Source organism: Bombus huntii, chromosome 6 (assembly GCF_024542735.1).
Source record: "Bombus huntii isolate Logan2020A chromosome 6, iyBomHunt1.1, whole genome shotgun sequence".
NCBI lineage: Eukaryota > Metazoa > Arthropoda > Insecta > Hymenoptera > Apidae > Bombus > Bombus huntii.
In genome coordinates this window covers 6348258-6364728 of record NC_066243.1, presented here as the reverse complement: position 1 = coordinate 6364728, position 16471 = coordinate 6348258, and the positions used below count along the sequence as shown (strand labels likewise).

Below are 16471 nucleotides of genomic sequence, written 5' to 3'. Positions count from 1 at the left end.
TTCTAATTTAATCTCTGATCGAATATTATAATTGAATATTGTACAATCAATTCAGCAATTTAAAGAATGAGTATATAAATTATGCAAAGTGCTAACAAATTCTCATATAACAAAAAAAAATTAATCTAGTTACATGAACAGCTGCAAAAATGCGTTATGATTGTAATTACATGCATTATAACGCATTTTGATTGCCGTGAAAATAATCATTGCATGATAAATTATAACAAATGTATTAAACGAAACATTTATTAATAAGCTATACAAGGAGTACCATTACAGGAATGAAGTTTTGCATAGTATAGCTCATTTTAAAATGTATTGACAATTCATGAAAAATACACACATGAAAAATAATGAAATAATACGCTTTTTAAATGACAAAATCGTAAATATAAAATATGACAATACGTAAAGACATTGTAAATTAAATAATGGTAATAAATACTGGATATTTATTATATTATTAAATAAGCATTATTTTAGACTAGATTTGCCGTTTTTCTTTGGTGTTGATATAGAGATTTCATTCTCTATAGTAAAAGTCGCGCTGCTAAGTACTGAACTACCGCTTCTGGAATCTTTTATATTCGAATCGTTCTCTGTATCATTTAAATCTATATTTCTATTTTCAAACATTTTCGTCGAATCTTTATCACTACCTTTTATGTCATTCTTTTCTATGATATATGTTCCAGCACTATCAGTCGAATCGGAATCGTCTTTTCTAAGACGATTACTCTTATAAGTTATTGACTTTTTATTATTTTCTTCCATTTCAATAGCGAAATCCGGTTCGATATTTTCTTGTAATAGAGTTTTAGTGATTTCGTCATATGCTTTAATCTTCTGATAATTTGTGGCGCTATCGGAAAAAGTTTTCGTTGTGTCATCCTTAGATATATTACTGTTTCTCATTTCCTTCGCGCTTCTCGATCTCTCCTTCCTATTCCAATCATTTGTTCTTTCACTTTGTAACGTATAACATTCGACAATTTTCGGTTTGTCACTACTTGTTGTATTTGATTCAAAATAAGAACTGGATTGATCTTCGATAGTTAAATACGCAGACTTATTTTTTTTCAGTTTCTTCTTTTGTTTTTCTATGTTTTCATTTAAAAACGTTAAGACTTCACTCTCACTTGATTGTTGGAGGAGGGTAAAATTCCTCCCAGATTCAATATCACCTGACGATTTTGATGAATTTGATAAAATTCTATCAATCTTTTCAATAATATTATATAAACGATTCGTATTGCGAATTTTCATCGTTTGTCCAACTTCATTTAATCGTTGAAGTTTTATCTTTGTATCATGGTACATTACATCGCTGTATTTATCTTTTTCGAAAACACTATCAGAAAACTTAAGAAGACTAGAATTATGGCTTCGATTAGATTGTAAGCTTTTTTCTTTCGTATGGTAAGCTTCTTCGATTACTTTCTTTGAGTTATTCGATCTTAATTTTTCTTTGGGCATTACGGATGTCTTTAGGAATCTCATGGGAACATCGCTATTATTCACTGTGTTTTCAGTCTCTCTCATCATTCTTAATCCTATATCTTCACCCGTACCATCTTTATTAAATCTTAAAATTCTCACCGAAGCAGAACTACCAAAAGTCGAAAAAGCTAATATGTGGTCGTATGGATGATAATCTACACAAGTCACTGCTCGATAATGTCGATCAAACGTATATTTTGCGAGAAGATTCCCGGTTTCTAAATTCCACACGTTCAAAGATGAATCTTCGCCACCGCAAAAGATCAAATTGCCACATGGAGAAATACAAGCTGTTGATTGTATCCTACAAGAAATATTTCAAGATAACGTAAAGGAAATCAGACAAGAATGAATCATTAAAAGTAAAATTATATGATGAAGAATACCTTTGATTATTCAATTCATTATACTTTTGCAATACTACTCCAGTTGCGAGATCTAACATTCTTAACCCATTGTTCCGTGAATGAACGAGAAGTCTGGACTCCAAGGGATGTAAAATAATTGTGTTAATTATTATACCGTCGATTTCTCTGACCTTTATCTTTCGTGATATGTACCATTCTTTCATGGATGATATTTTTCTACTCTTTTTCAACATCCATATGATTATTATTCCGACACTATCTGCTGTTAATAAGTTACTATTCTTCTGGAAATACATAGAATTTATAAATCCTTCGTGACCCTCTAATTCTTGGCTAAGATCCCAATTTTTCGACTTCTTATCTTCTATCCAAATACGTGCTATGCGATCGTAACAACCAGTTACTACTATCGAAGAAATATCGGGATCAAATTTTCCACAGTACACGTAGGATGGATGAGGCATCATCTGTTGAAAGATACACAATTTAATTTCGATTGATATTACTATCATGATATGAAATAAATTATATTATTGAGTGAAGACTACAGAAGGAAAACATGATAATATATATTAACATAACATAATCATTACGTAATAAACAAGGAGTTGAATAAACTAAGAGGGAGGGTATTCGTGTTTTTTTATTTGCAGATTTGAAAGCGACGTTCACCAGAGTGGACAGATGAGGGTTGAAGGCGATGTTGAGGTAGGTGGGCACAAGTAAAAGACTAAGGGATTATGAAAATGTACGAAAAAACAAAGAGTGTGATAAGGTTGGAAAAGGAAATTACGGAGGTTTTCTGAGTGGGAAGAGGAGTTACACAGGATGCACTGCTTAACTGATTAAGTTTATCAGTTAACACATATATTTATATATGTATATGGATGAAACATTTTTCGCTACGGCAGTAATAGCAACGCTAATCAGAATGTCAAGAAATGAGACATTCTGTGTAAACATAACATAAATTTTAACTTAGACATAATATTAATAATAACAACAATGCTGGACGAAACCCAAATTAAAAAATTTTACGAAATAAACATATCTCATTTACCTTCTGTTAGCTTCTAATATATGTTTAAATTCTTACTTGTATATGTTCTACAATTCGATTCTGTACATCCCAAATACGAGCAGTTTGATCAGATGAAACAGAAAGCAAATAATTATCATTGTTAGACCAGTTGAGGGAGTAAACGAAAGTTTTATGTCCTGAAAACCGTACGTAGATCTTCTTTGCTTCAACCTAACAGCAATTAAAAGAACTTTAATATTCGTAACGAAATAATATAATAATATGTAACATCACATGGAAATATTTTGACAAATTTGAAATTGTACAATTGTGTTTATTGCAATGTATAAAAGTGTTTTCTACCAAACTTAATAAAATTATGAATTTTACACTGAAATTAATCATCGAATAATATAATTATAAATTGTGTATAACTTATTAATAGTAGAAACTCGTTTTTCGAATAGTTATTTAAAGAAGACATAATGTACTAAAATTTGAAACCAGTTCTCTCAAAAAAAATATATTTCTCATTTAGTTAATGAATCACTTACAAAGATACAATCGAACGTATAAGGATTAAATAATTTTTTGCTAAAACTTTTGTAATCCCTTTAATTGATTTGTAATATGTGAAAACAATTTAAAATCACAGGAAATATAATCTAATATTTAAACAATCCAGATCATTTGTACAACGATTACTAAAAAAAATAAAATATATGAAGAATATTTAACTGGTTTTTTTGAAAATTATCATAAGACGTGGTCTCAACATATATACAACAAATATATTAATGATGATACTTGGAATTATTTCTTCAATGCTTAATAAGATTATTTCTTCAGTATTACACTTTTTACTGTTTAATCCTGCTACAAACCTCGAATTTTTATATTTCAATCTTGATCTGATTTTAGCAAACAGAAAGAATTTGTAACATCTTAATATAGAATTGAGATAAGAAATCAGTCATATTTTTCTCATTTTTGTTCAAATTACCGAAAGATTACCGAAAATGACCGAAAGAACGTAATAGGAATAAGAAGAAGATATGTAATCGTATCAAAATCGTTTACCCTTCGTATTAATAAAAATGAAAAATTTTAATATTCACCTCGTAGACGACAATGGGATAGTCGTGCTCTTCGGAAAAGCAACAAGCCAAATATTTGCCGTCGTTACTAAAAGCAATGTAAAAACATCCATTTTCGCCAATATCCGTTTCGAAGAAAATTTCATTTGGTATTTTACATGACTGTGCGGCTAATCTAGTCCATTTTGGCAAGTTTATAGGGTTTGAAGTATGAACAGACATCCCATGTGATTCATTACGTATGTTGGATAAATCATATAACGATAATTGCCGATAAAGAACAGGTTCTAATCTAGGCTGGTTGATGGATTTTGCGGTAACAAATAAACTGCTAGGATACTTTTCTCGGACGTTCGATTTCCACCACGTATATACCTAGAAAATTCAATTTGAAAATTCAAAGTATTTAAAATCTCATCAATGATATATTAGAATTAAATACACGAATCATCGAAGTTTCAAGTGATTTCAAATTTAATTGCTAAAATTGATAAAACTAATAGTCTCTCCTTTATCTTATCTACATACATCGTTTGACAACGAAATATGCCAAAGGTAATAAATTGCGTGTTAATGTTTAGAAGTAAATTTCATCTTATTATAATATCTTATGACAGTTCTAATAAAAAATAAAATCGCGCTGTGCATCTGTATTTGTAATCTTCTAACTAAATTACATTTTAGCAGATAATGTAAGTATATTTGATATCTATTTGATAACTGATCTTATATACAGATAAAAAATATATCTATATATGATTACATTTTTATATTTCAATAAAAGTATATATATCAAAATTTTATATGTACATATTAAAATGAAATTTATTTCACATTAAAATATAAAAATATCTTTATTTTAAATTCTTGTCAACGCCTGCTAGCAATGTCTGATAAGCAAAGAGAAAATATAAAAGATTACAGTTGACCTTAAAAATTTACATAGAAAGGAGATAAAGCAGTCCTATAAAATCATGTTACATATTTAGGATAAAAAAGGATTTTGATCGAGTCATTAATGACGAAAATAATAATGTTTACGTTATGCCTATTCACTTAGTAATCACTTACTTCACACGTATGAAATCTATCAAATTTTTGCGAATTCTTTCGAGGTTTATACAGTTGTAATCTGACTTTCTTGTTAATATGTAACACCTGGTTTCGTCCTACAGGCTTTAAAAAAGCCCATGCAACCTTGTACCAACAACCTTCATGACCTATTTTAACGAATAAAATCAAACGATTAATTTTAATCCTAAATTAATTAAAACTAATGGAGAAGCTTATAACAAAGATGACCCTTATCAGATATATCGATTTTTAAGATAATAATCCCTTTCAGTAATTAAAAACGACGCTCATAGCATTGTGAAATCGAAATTATGAAAAATAATCTGTGTTCTGACTTATTATCGAATGAAAATTAAGTGGTTTTATAAAAATAATTAATTATAATATAAAATGTAATTAATGTAATATTAATTACAATTATTATATATATATATTAGTATTAATTATAATAATAATAAATATAATAAATATGTTTGTTTAATATTACCTATATATATTTTGTTAAAAAGGACTGAAATGTATTATAACATGGATAACGTAACATATAAACATGGAGAAGGGTGGTCGTTTTTGTTATAAGCTTCTCAATTCTTCTAAATTAAATGTTAGATTTTAACTATGTATATACGCTATATATAGTAACCAAAACACTTGCCAAATTTATCATAATTGAAGCTGGCCTCGGCAAAACTCAAAAGATCGACAATTTCAAAAAGTATTACAACCTGTTCATTATCGATTTTCAAAAGCTCTTTGAAATCATGTTCGAAGATAAGTTCTTCCTCCCATACCGGAACTATAGACTTATTCTCTTTGAAGTCAAACTTCCCAGTTATTACAGGCTGCAAATACGTACACGCGCCATGTTCATTTTTCAAATACTTCCCATTTTCAGCCTTTACTATATGAACCTTTACCATAGGATGTTTCGTCACGTAATCAATCTCCAACACATCTGTTCTATGAATCGTTACGGATATATATTTTATATCGTCTTTCTTCTTCCTCTTTTTCTTCCTTTTTGAACTTTCTTCGATATTGACACTCGGCGTCAAATTTTTAGAAAGCCTCTTTTCTTTGTCTTTTTTCTGCAACTGATGTTCTATAAATTTCGATTTCTTTTTCTTTGTTTTAGACCTTTTTAACTTAGCTTCATCGTTAGTTGCTTTAGCACGATTTTCGTCAAAATCATCGTTTTCGGAAGTAGTCACCGAATATTGACTAGAATGTTTTAAACGATCTTCATCGAGATCATCTTCAGTAACAGGTAATGAATTTTCCTTGGAATGCCTTCGACTGTTAACGGAATGCTTTCGACCACTTCTTATCAAAAATCGATCATCTTTTATCGATACTTCCTTAGAATCGTCATCCGATTGCGCAGTGATTTCCTCCAAGCTCTGAGAGCTATTCGAACTATTAGAAGTATTTTTGTTACTCTTTTCTACGAAACTTCTCTTATTTCTTAATCCACGATTCATTCTATCTTTCAAAGATATATCACCGCGGTTAAACTTATCAATACGTTCAACATCTAATATTGCATTCCTCCTTCGATTCTCAGACGTTTCACTGTCCAAATTTGCAGACTCCTTCAAATCTTCGGTCACAATCGCTGTTTCCTTGAAACTCTTATTTTCTTCGCTCAACGAATTTCGAATGCTTCGACTATCGAAAGTAGAAAGCTCCATTTGTTCTGGATTGTGAACCATTCTCTTCATCCTGATTTTTGGGTTGCTTCGATTATGATCAGTTTCAATCGTGAGAATTTCTTCCGAATCGAAGGCCTCATTATCAAACCCGAACAATGATTTCTTCAGGAACGACCTAGTTGCTGGTAGTGGTTTCTCTGAACGTTGAACAAACGAAGATGCACTTTCTGAAGATACAATTGTCCAAGAAGTGTTCCTAGTCTCTGGTAATCGAATTACGGTGTTATCTTTCGACCATCGTTTTCTCGTTGGTTTCTTTACTTCTTCTTTCTCATCTTTCGGCGTAATCCATTGTTTTCTGCCATGTAACTTTACCTCGACAGACGACTGATTAATATTCTTTTTACTTAATTTATCGCTTAACTTATTCTTACTCACCGTTTGAATCTCTTTTCCATTTTTTTTAGTGACCAGGGATTCTCCAAATTCTTCTATCAAATCTAACGAATCTACGACTTTTATATCATCATCGTCTCTTGAAAGATTTTCATGTTTTAAATTGGTTTTTGTCGAAAATGCTTTCACATTTTCGGATTCCTTCAAAAATGAATTCTTCTTATTTGATGCTCCACCATGTTCGATGTTATTATCATGTAATTCTTCTTCTTTATATTCTTGATGAATATCAACGATAACGTCCACTGATTTCGATGCAAATTCCGATGAATTCATAGAGTCTGTATTAGTAAATAATTTGGACGTATCTCTATTGAACATTGGAAAAGAATCTTCCATATCTTCTGTGGTATTTGCATTATTAGAAAACGAATGCTCATCGTCGCTATCTTGAAAATTAGTTTTGTAGTTAGTTTTATTTATAAGCGGTCGCAGATTCGTTTCATTTTGTCTTTTCTTCTTATTCTTTGTTAATGCAATTTGCAATTCCATGTTCCACTTTATTTTCAGTTGAATTGTGAGTCTAATTAAGACTTTATAGTAATGGAATTTTTTTCATTAGAATTTTGATCTTTAAAATTATTGAACTATATTCGAGGTATTTGTATATGTTATCTTCTAATATAATTATATTTTGTTTCCTTTTAATAAATATTTGCAAATGATGCTGCTTACATTTTATTAGTATTTTGTGTGAAGTGTATTTGCAATAAACATATTATATCATGATAGTGAGGCAAATAAACCATACATTATTGGAAATATTTTATTTGAAAAATAAATAAAATCTTTTGTTTGTTGTCGTTCTCTAATGTTTCCTACTACTGAATGAATTGTGCAATAATATGAATTAATTCTATATCATCCCTTTTATTACGTCTTACTAGCAAAAATATGCTTTATTTCATTCTTCTTATCTGTTTCTTCAAAGTAAAATTTCTTGGAGGTTATGTAAATCTTCATCTGCAATTCTTAAAATTTGTTTGGTTAGTGTTTATATTAATATCATTGACTCTCCCTCACTAATCAAATGCATTAAATTATTTATGCAGTGAATTTTTGAACACATTAAAGATATAAGTATAATTTCATATGTCTTATATTTCTATGAAAATTATAATTGTATGCTGTATTGCAATTAATATGTACATTGCAATTAATTCTTTTTATTATATTATAACACTTATATGCACACTATAGATGAAATTTGAACGCATAAATCATTTAAAAATAAATAGTTAAAAAAATATTAATATATGGTTCTCCGTAGCTAACACGCGGCAGGTAGCAAAATTGATCGGAAACTTCAGTTTATGCCGTTATGATACAGGTGTACAACAATCAATATAAATAAATTTAATTTTTGTTTTCAAATATTTATAATATAATATGAATATGGTACAAGCACTAGTATAATTATACAGGGTGGTTGGTAACTGATGGTACAAGCGGAAAGGGGGTGATTCTACGCAAAAGAAAGTTGAAAATATAGAATAAAAATTTTTCGTTTGAGGCTTTGTTTTCGAGAAAATCGACTTTGAATTTTCGCTCGGTGCGCGTGCGGTACGGTATAACGGATCTCACTGTAGATCGTTGTCTCGATGGAAAAATTAAAAAAAAAAAAAATTTTTTTTAAATTTTTATTCTATATTTTCGACTTCCTTTTTCGCGTATAATTATTCATTGTAAAATCATTTTTTAAATGATTGTAATGAGATTATAATAAAACAGATTAAAAATATATGCATGTCCAAAGTAATAGTATAAACAAAATAAGCTTAAAATACAGAAATGTAAGAATTTATTGAATCTATATACATATAATAAAAATTTATTTATTATTTCATTCATTGCATATTTATTATGATATTTCATTATTTGTTCCCTCTTCTTTTAGTAATTCCTAATAAAGCATAATTAAATTACAAAATTAACTATTATTCTTGTATGTATTGAACTATATACATATATCTATTTTAAGAACATTTCAAACTCACTGCCTTTATAGCATTATCATAGTCTTCTTCACAATGTATTAGTACTGCATCATTAGTATTAGAATTAGAACATTTTAGATTTTTCTCATCATTTTTTGTGCTTCCTGTAGTGCATTCAGTTTCAGTATTGATATTTCGAAGGGATTTCATTTTCAATCTCTGTTCTCTATTTTTAGCTTCCTTTATCTTTTCTCTGCGTGTTTCTCTATCAAGAAGCTGTTAATTTCAATTATATGAATGTGATGAAAAAATATAATTAGACATTATAATATTAATAGAACTTACAGCTGTAAATAAAAGTTTATCATTTTTTTGATTAGCTATTAATGCTTCTGAAAATTCAAGTAAAAATGTTGTTCCTTTCTTATTAGCAATTGTTGCTAATCGTCCTTGTTCATGTGGTTTTATATATGTTAGCACTTCATCACAAACCTAGGATATGTTATATTAATTTTTAAATATGAATAATACATCAAAATGGACATACTTTCACACTAAGAACTGGAGAATCTTGTTGAATCAACAAATCCCATACATCCAGAGTTCCATCCATTTTTATTAAAAAAAATACAGAAAATCGTGTTATGCTCCATGCTCCACCCATTAGAAAATCTCTATGACCACTAAAATATAATTTGAATAAAACTTTAATAGTTTATGTCAATTTTAATATAAATGTAAATTAAATGATTTTAAATATATTCACGGTGTCCATGCAATGCAAGATTCTTTACAATCCTCAGACCATATTCTTGTCGTCCAGTCACCAACTGTTAAAAAATTTTTAACAAATGTTGGGTTTCTTTCTAAACTTATTATAGGTCCATATTGTGCCTTGAATCTTGTTGCAATTTTCTCACTTGAAGTTTTCCCCTTGCGGTTTCCTGATATTACTATACCTGAGTACAAATAAATATATCAGGATATAAATAAAAGTACGTGAATTAAAATTCTTAGTTACCATTTTCAAGACCACACATAAAACGTGTACCCATAGATGGTTCAAATTGTAACGCTGAAATTCCAATTGCTCTATCAATATTTTGATTATCAGGTTTACATAAATCTATTACCAATGTTTCTGTAGGCATTTGTAATTTTCTGATATCCCACCACATTATCTGCAATTAATTTACATTTATATATTAATTTACATATTACATTTATGTACTTTTTTTATTTCATTTTGTATCCTGTTATACTTGAGCACGGAGAAGACTAAAATAGTAGTGTTTGAAAAGAGAAGGAACAATAGGAAACAAAGAAAATGGAGATGGGGTGAACAAGAACTAGAAGAAGTGGACGAGATAAGATATTTAAGGTACATACTGCAGAAAAATGGAAGTGATGAGAAGCATATTCAAGACAGAAAAAAGAGAGCAATAATTGCGATGAAGAAGACATGGAGCGTAGGAGAAAGGATATTTAAAAGGGACTACAAGAGGAGAATGAGGATGTTTGGAGCACTGGTAGAGAGCGCTGTTTGGAGTGGAGATGTGGGGATGGAACGTAGAAGAGAGATTAGACAGAATAAAAAGGAGACACGTGAGATGGATTCTAGGTTTAGACACAACAATACAGAATTACATTTTGAGAGAGGAGTGCAAGATATAGGAAATAAGAGAAAAGGCACTGAAAAGAGCAGTAAGGTATGAGGAGAAAGCCTTAGAATCGAAGAAGGAATTAGTAAAGGAGTGTATAAAGGAGAGAGAAAGGAATTGGGGAAAGGGCCAAGAAGGAAAAAGAGCAAGAAAAAGAAAGATGAGGTTAGAAGAGGCGAGAGAGGGAAGGATACAAGTGGAGGCAGGAGATGGACAAGAAAGGATGACAGCAAACCAAATTATAGAAGAAAGAAGGAAGAGAGAAACAGAGGAGAGGGAGAAAAGGATAAGGGAATCTAAGTACAATAGATATTACAGAAACATAGCAAAAGAAGGGCTACCAAAGTATCTAGAAGGAAAGATGAAATGGAAGGACAGAAGTATGGTAGCAAGATTTAGATGTGGTAATGAAACCAGGGCAAAGGAACACTGGAAAGAGGAGGGAGAAAGAGGATGCAGATTATGCAGAAAAGGAGAGGACTTGAAACACATATTAGAGGAATGTGAGATAACAGGAGGAGCAAGGAACATGGTAGAAACACTAAATGAGACTGGAGAAGGATTGGCAGAACTGAAAGCGATAATAGAGAAGAGAAGAGTAGCAGAAGAGGGGGAGGAATGACAGGAAGGGAGCACAGCAAGGAAGCAAAAGCCAAAGAAGGAAAGAGCACTTAGTTATAAGCGTTAGTTATAAGTTAGTACATAGAGATAGATCAAGTAAGGTGCAATAAATAAGTATAAGCAGTTGTGTATAATTATATAAGAGCTAGTGTAAGAGATATATAAGTGATGTAAAAGCATTATATAAGAGATGTAAACCGAAAGTCGTCCAAAGCCGAAAGGTATGGACTAAGAATAAATAAATAAATAAATATATCCTGTTATACTTGTCCGTCTTTGGAAGCACTGAAAAATTCTGTGCTAGTTTTAGAATTTATCCATAACACCTCATTGCATAAATCTCTGTGGCTAAATTCCACTAAACTTGTTTCAATTGGTTCTGATCCTTTTCTAATATCCCAACAAGCCACTTGACCAGTCATTAAGCCACTAATCAGTATATTACTATCTTTAGGATTATATTCCAATGTTAAAATTGGACAAAATGGTTTTAAGATTACACAAGGTGTATTTGGATTTTCTATAAATTTGGACCATAAACCTGTTCAGTCTTCTTTATATATCCTGAAATTTTTTATTTAACTTACCTACATCCCAAATATATGACTGAGGATTGTCATTTATTGCGTTTTTAAAGTCAGTATTGCAGTAACTAGCTGCAAAACGATTTCCTTGATCCGGTGACCAAGAAAGATGTGTTATTTGTCTTTTTATTGGTAAAATATCACGATATACATTCACTGTACGTGAATATACTCGTTGTATTAAAGAAACTGGTTCCATATAACTGAAGTATTGTTCATAAATATTGCAAACATTATTCTGTAAAATACACTGTTCCATTGGCTAAAAATAATTGGAATGTGTAGTCATGGATTCATTTATAGTAAAATAGTTAAACAAATAAGTTGAAAATATAAACAAATATTATTACAGGCAACAATTGAAGCATTGTATGAATATACAGTTCATCTTTCTCTATTTTGCGTTTATATCTCACTGCCTGTTCTATATCTTTCGCATTTAAATCTTTTGGCCAACCACCTTCAGAATGATATATACCACTATCTCGGAATGTTGCAGTATTTGTATTTACCTAAATATATTGTTAACAATAACAATAATATATATACATAAATAATTTTCAACATCAATTTATACCTCATGAACAGAATATATCTTGCTACATTGAGTTCCTTGAGTTACAGGATCTATTTGAATATAGTGAGTCATAGATTCTGCATGTGGTTTAATATCAGCTTCTACTTTATCATAATTTGTGAAGTTACATTGTTTTCCAAATTGTAACCTCTTTTTTGTATAAGTGTATTGCATATTGATGTTTTTCATGTTTTAAATTCTCATTTTTAATCTAATCAATAATCTATTTAATAAACTAAATAACTCATACAAGCATTTTATTTAAACTTTTAAATATACTCTTAAACATGATCTCAAAAAAGTTAATATAAAAGAATGAATTATTAAACAATTAAAATAACACTTATTATTATCACTTATAAATTAATCATTTAGATTTACTTTATTGATATTAAAAAATGTCAGTATATTACATTGAAATCGTACACTGCATGTATAAATAATACCAATATATTTCTGTTTTCTAGTTGCTATAGTAACATAAATGATAAATGCATCAATGCTCAATTTCTGAATAACAAGAAATTTTAAGATCTTTATTTATCAGTTCTTACTAAAATAGGAATTTTTGGATTTAAACCTTGGTAAAGAATAAAAATCATTTTATACATTTTTACATATTCTAATTGTGTACAATCAAGAAAGATGTTCATGTTAGGAAGCACATCTTCTGCAATAATCTTCATTAAATCATCATAGTATTGTATATGTTGTACTTGTTGCATTACATCAAAGAAGAGTAATAACTGATCTTTATTTGTGTAACGCATACAACATATTTTGGACATCCCTAGAAAACAAACTAAGATAAAATATCATATTAATTATGAAAAATAATACAATTGTACCTTCAAGATTTTGATTATAAAAAAGATTCCAAAGTCCATTTGACATGCATTCTGTTATATTAGAAATAGTATGTAGTGTTTTGCATATATCATTTCTAAAAATTTGTTTATTTTTAAATTCGTCCATTTCATAAATTTTCCATGCAGATCTTAATTTTGCATACAGTGATCTAATATCTTCTATATCAATCCCTATGTTTTTAGAGGAAAGAGTTTGAAATAAAGAAATAAATTTAAGAAGTGCAGTTACTATATAACTCTTGTGTGCTAATTGGTTTTGTGCAATTTCATCCTGTAATATACATTTACATATTTATATATGGAGTATACAGGGTGGTTGGTAACTGTTGGTACAAGCGGAAAAGGGGTGATTCTACGCGAAAAAAAGTCGAAAATATAGAATAACAATTTTTTTTTTAATTTTTTTAATTTTTTTTATTTTTAATTTTTCCATGGAGACAACGATCTACAGTGAGATTCATTATAACGTACCGCACGCGTACCGAGCGAAAATTTAAAGTCGATTTTCTCGAAAACAAAGCCTCAAACGAAAAATTTTTATTCTATATTTTCGACTTCTTTTTTCGCGTAGAATCACCCTCTTTCCGCTTGTACCACCAGTTACCAACCACTCTGTATATATATAGATACATATAGTTTACTTTTATAAATTCTATATTTACTTACCATTTTATTAAATTCTAGCAAAAATGTATGTAACACTTTTTGTTGTTTTTCATTGAATGATCTTTCTGTACATTCAGTATTCAAATATGTATGATAAACTCTCAGTGACTTAATTATTTCTTCGGGGATATCAATTGTATTTAAACTATCTACAATAGTCCTAAGTGTTAAATTTTGTCCACAAGTACGTTGTGAAATTGTATCTTCGTGTAATGGACACTTCATTCTATATTCATTAGGAAGTGTACAATTATCAGATTTAATTGACATTTTCCGTATTAGACATATCAGTTCACTAGTTGATGCTGCAGAATTTCTTTGACCAAATTTGATACATTTTGACTGTATAAAAACAAAAATATATTAAATAGCGACTAATTAAGTATGCAATAATTAAATTTGGAGACACTCATATAATAAAAAAGTTGATATTGTTTTATATTTTACTGTATGTAAAATATCTTAAACCATAATGAAACTAAAAAATGTCAAAATTTTAGAACATTATTTATATTTTATATTCAAGTATTTACTAAATATATACAACCTTTATGTAAATAAAAGTATTTTGTGTAAATAGAATATATGATAAACTTCATGATAAAAATTACTATATTTTAAATTTTATTAAAGTAGACGAATATAATTAATGCGTAATATATAGAAAATAATGCATATATATGTATCACAAAAAATTACCTCTGTTATGGAAGTATTAGATTTAACATCATTTTTCATTTTGCGATTAATGTCTTTAACAACCGTTATATTTTTAATATTCTTTTTATTTATTGCAAGGAAATTCTTGCTTTCTGAGGATTTCATTGAGTGCAATATTGTTTGTTTATTAGCATTCTTGGTTTCTTTAGATGTCATATGTACATCTCTTTGTGTTACTTCATTTTGTACTCCCTTATCAATACTTGCTTTTTCAACATTTAATTTTATACCAGAAAGGCCTTGTCTCGAATATTTATCTTTATTGCTTATATTTAAACTTTTTACCTTTTTTTGTTTTTTATTTCCTACTATTGATAACAAACGTAATAATTAAGTAAGATAAAGAATATATTGCTTTTTAAATAACTTTAATAATTTCTTTAAATATTTACCAGTTTCTTGGAAACATTCATAAGCATAATATTTTGTTTTTCTTCCCGTGATATTAAAAGATAATTTTTCCCGCAATTGTTGTGTCTGTATCAATGTTCTACTAATATCTGCAGCAATTTCTTGAACTTCATCTTTGGACTTTTAAATAGAAAAAAAAAATTAACATAATTTTGATATAAAAAATTATATAAAACAACTATATTATAACGGCCTTACTTCGACACAAGTACAAATATCTTTATTAACTTCTTGTTGAGAATGTATTTCCGTGTACCATGGTTTTAAACAATACATTGCTTCATCACAATTTGATTTTAATACATTCTTTACTTCTTCTGTAAGTACCAAGGTTTGATGTAAAAATTTAGTCAGTTTCGAAAAATTAAACGAGTCTTCCATTGTTATTTTCAAATCTTGCTGTTTCTAACAAACAAAGATAAAAATCGGTGAATAAAAATTCAATTAACATATCAGTTACATAAGATAGATTACAGATTAAGAATAGTATAGAAGAGAATAAAAAAGTGATATATCACTCAAAGTGTTAACTGGTTTTCTTATGTACTAAAATACCGTGTAGATACAATATATTTATGATATATTTTACAATTCTTTCTAATACATGTGTTACCTTCTTTAACATATTATTAAGTAAAACAGATATTGTGATTTAATGGATTTATTTGTGGAAATGAGATGAAGGTAAATATATATATATAATTCATTTTATAAAATTTTTACTTAACTAAACTCAGAAAAACATTAAAATCGTTTCTACCTTAAATGTTCATAAAACCGTTATAGTTTTATAAATACTGTGAATGGAAATGTATTTATTAACGATAAATTTTGATAATATGATCATTTAAAATAGCTACCCTACTGTATTAAAGATATTTTTTAATATGCGTTTAATGTACGAACGCGTATGTGTGTTTACTTAATAAAAAACAAAGTTTTCTTATAAAAATAAAACACGATTTACGATTTTACGGAAATCTTAGCTTAATGATTTTTCATATGTCATGTCCTTCATACATCAACATCACAAGATAAAGGTATTGTATCTAAATATTATAATTCTCAGAGGGCAAAGTTACAAAAAAATATAAGAACGATACCAATGACGTATTTGCCCTAATTGTGAAGAATGTTTTGACGTACAGTTCATTTTCATATCAGACATTCAGACAAAATATATTTTAAACCTAAAACGTACAAAATAAATTGCTTTATCTATATGTGCAATTTATCACATTAGAAACTCAGTCA

At 28.8% G+C, this 16471-nt stretch overlaps 4 protein-coding genes across 8 annotated transcripts in view; 1 reads left to right on the top strand and 3 right to left on the bottom strand.

Moving 5' to 3' along the window:
* Positions 1-16471, top strand: part of LOC126866990 (programmed cell death protein 5) — a 69790-nt gene that overhangs the window by 7426 nt on the left and 45893 nt on the right. The gene's annotated exons all lie outside the window — the stretch shown is intronic.
* Positions 234-8522, bottom strand: LOC126866924 (jouberin-like). Of its 2 annotated transcripts, none has more exons than XM_050620936.1 (6): positions 5719-8522; positions 5061-5209; positions 4011-4364; positions 2968-2991; positions 1890-2338; positions 234-1807 (listed from the first exon to the last, which is right to left on the bottom strand). In XM_050620936.1, exons 1-6 carry the CDS (start codon positions 7661-7663, stop codon positions 478-480), a joined length of 4251 nt encoding a protein of 1416 aa, XP_050476893.1. In that variant the 5' UTR covers positions 7664-8522; the 3' UTR covers positions 234-477. The 2 variants fall into 2 exon arrangements, with proteins under 2 accessions (XP_050476893.1, XP_050476892.1); XM_050620935.1 differs by having other exon boundaries at positions 2968-3123; positions 5719-8519.
* LOC126866943 (dynein axonemal intermediate chain 2) lies at positions 8945-12836 on the bottom strand. 3 transcript variants are annotated; one of them, XM_050620977.1, is made up of 10 exons: positions 12552-12814; positions 12325-12486; positions 11978-12236; positions 11657-11910; positions 10130-10289; positions 9875-10067; positions 9656-9791; positions 9454-9600; positions 9169-9384; positions 8945-9074 (listed from the first exon to the last, which is right to left on the bottom strand). In XM_050620977.1, the coding sequence occupies exons 1-10, from the start codon at positions 12738-12740 to the stop codon at positions 9033-9035; spliced, it is 1758 nt and encodes a 585-aa protein (XP_050476934.1). In that variant the 5' UTR covers positions 12741-12814; the 3' UTR covers positions 8945-9032. The 3 variants fall into 3 exon arrangements, with proteins under 3 accessions (XP_050476934.1, XP_050476936.1, XP_050476935.1); XM_050620979.1 differs by lacking the exon at positions 11657-11910 and having other exon boundaries at positions 10130-10183; positions 10242-10289; positions 12552-12807; XM_050620978.1 differs by lacking the exon at positions 8945-9074 and having other exon boundaries at positions 9109-9373; positions 12552-12836.
* Positions 13059-15635, bottom strand: LOC126866948 (uncharacterized). 2 transcript variants are annotated; one of them, XM_050620986.1, is made up of 6 exons: positions 15416-15635; positions 15199-15337; positions 14786-15114; positions 14087-14428; positions 13400-13691; positions 13059-13353 (listed from the first exon to the last, which is right to left on the bottom strand). In XM_050620986.1, the coding sequence occupies exons 1-6, from the start codon at positions 15596-15598 to the stop codon at positions 13088-13090; spliced, it is 1551 nt and encodes a 516-aa protein (XP_050476943.1). In that variant the 5' UTR covers positions 15599-15635; the 3' UTR covers positions 13059-13087. The 2 variants fall into 2 exon arrangements, with proteins under 2 accessions (XP_050476943.1, XP_050476944.1); XM_050620987.1 differs by having other exon boundaries at positions 13059-13341.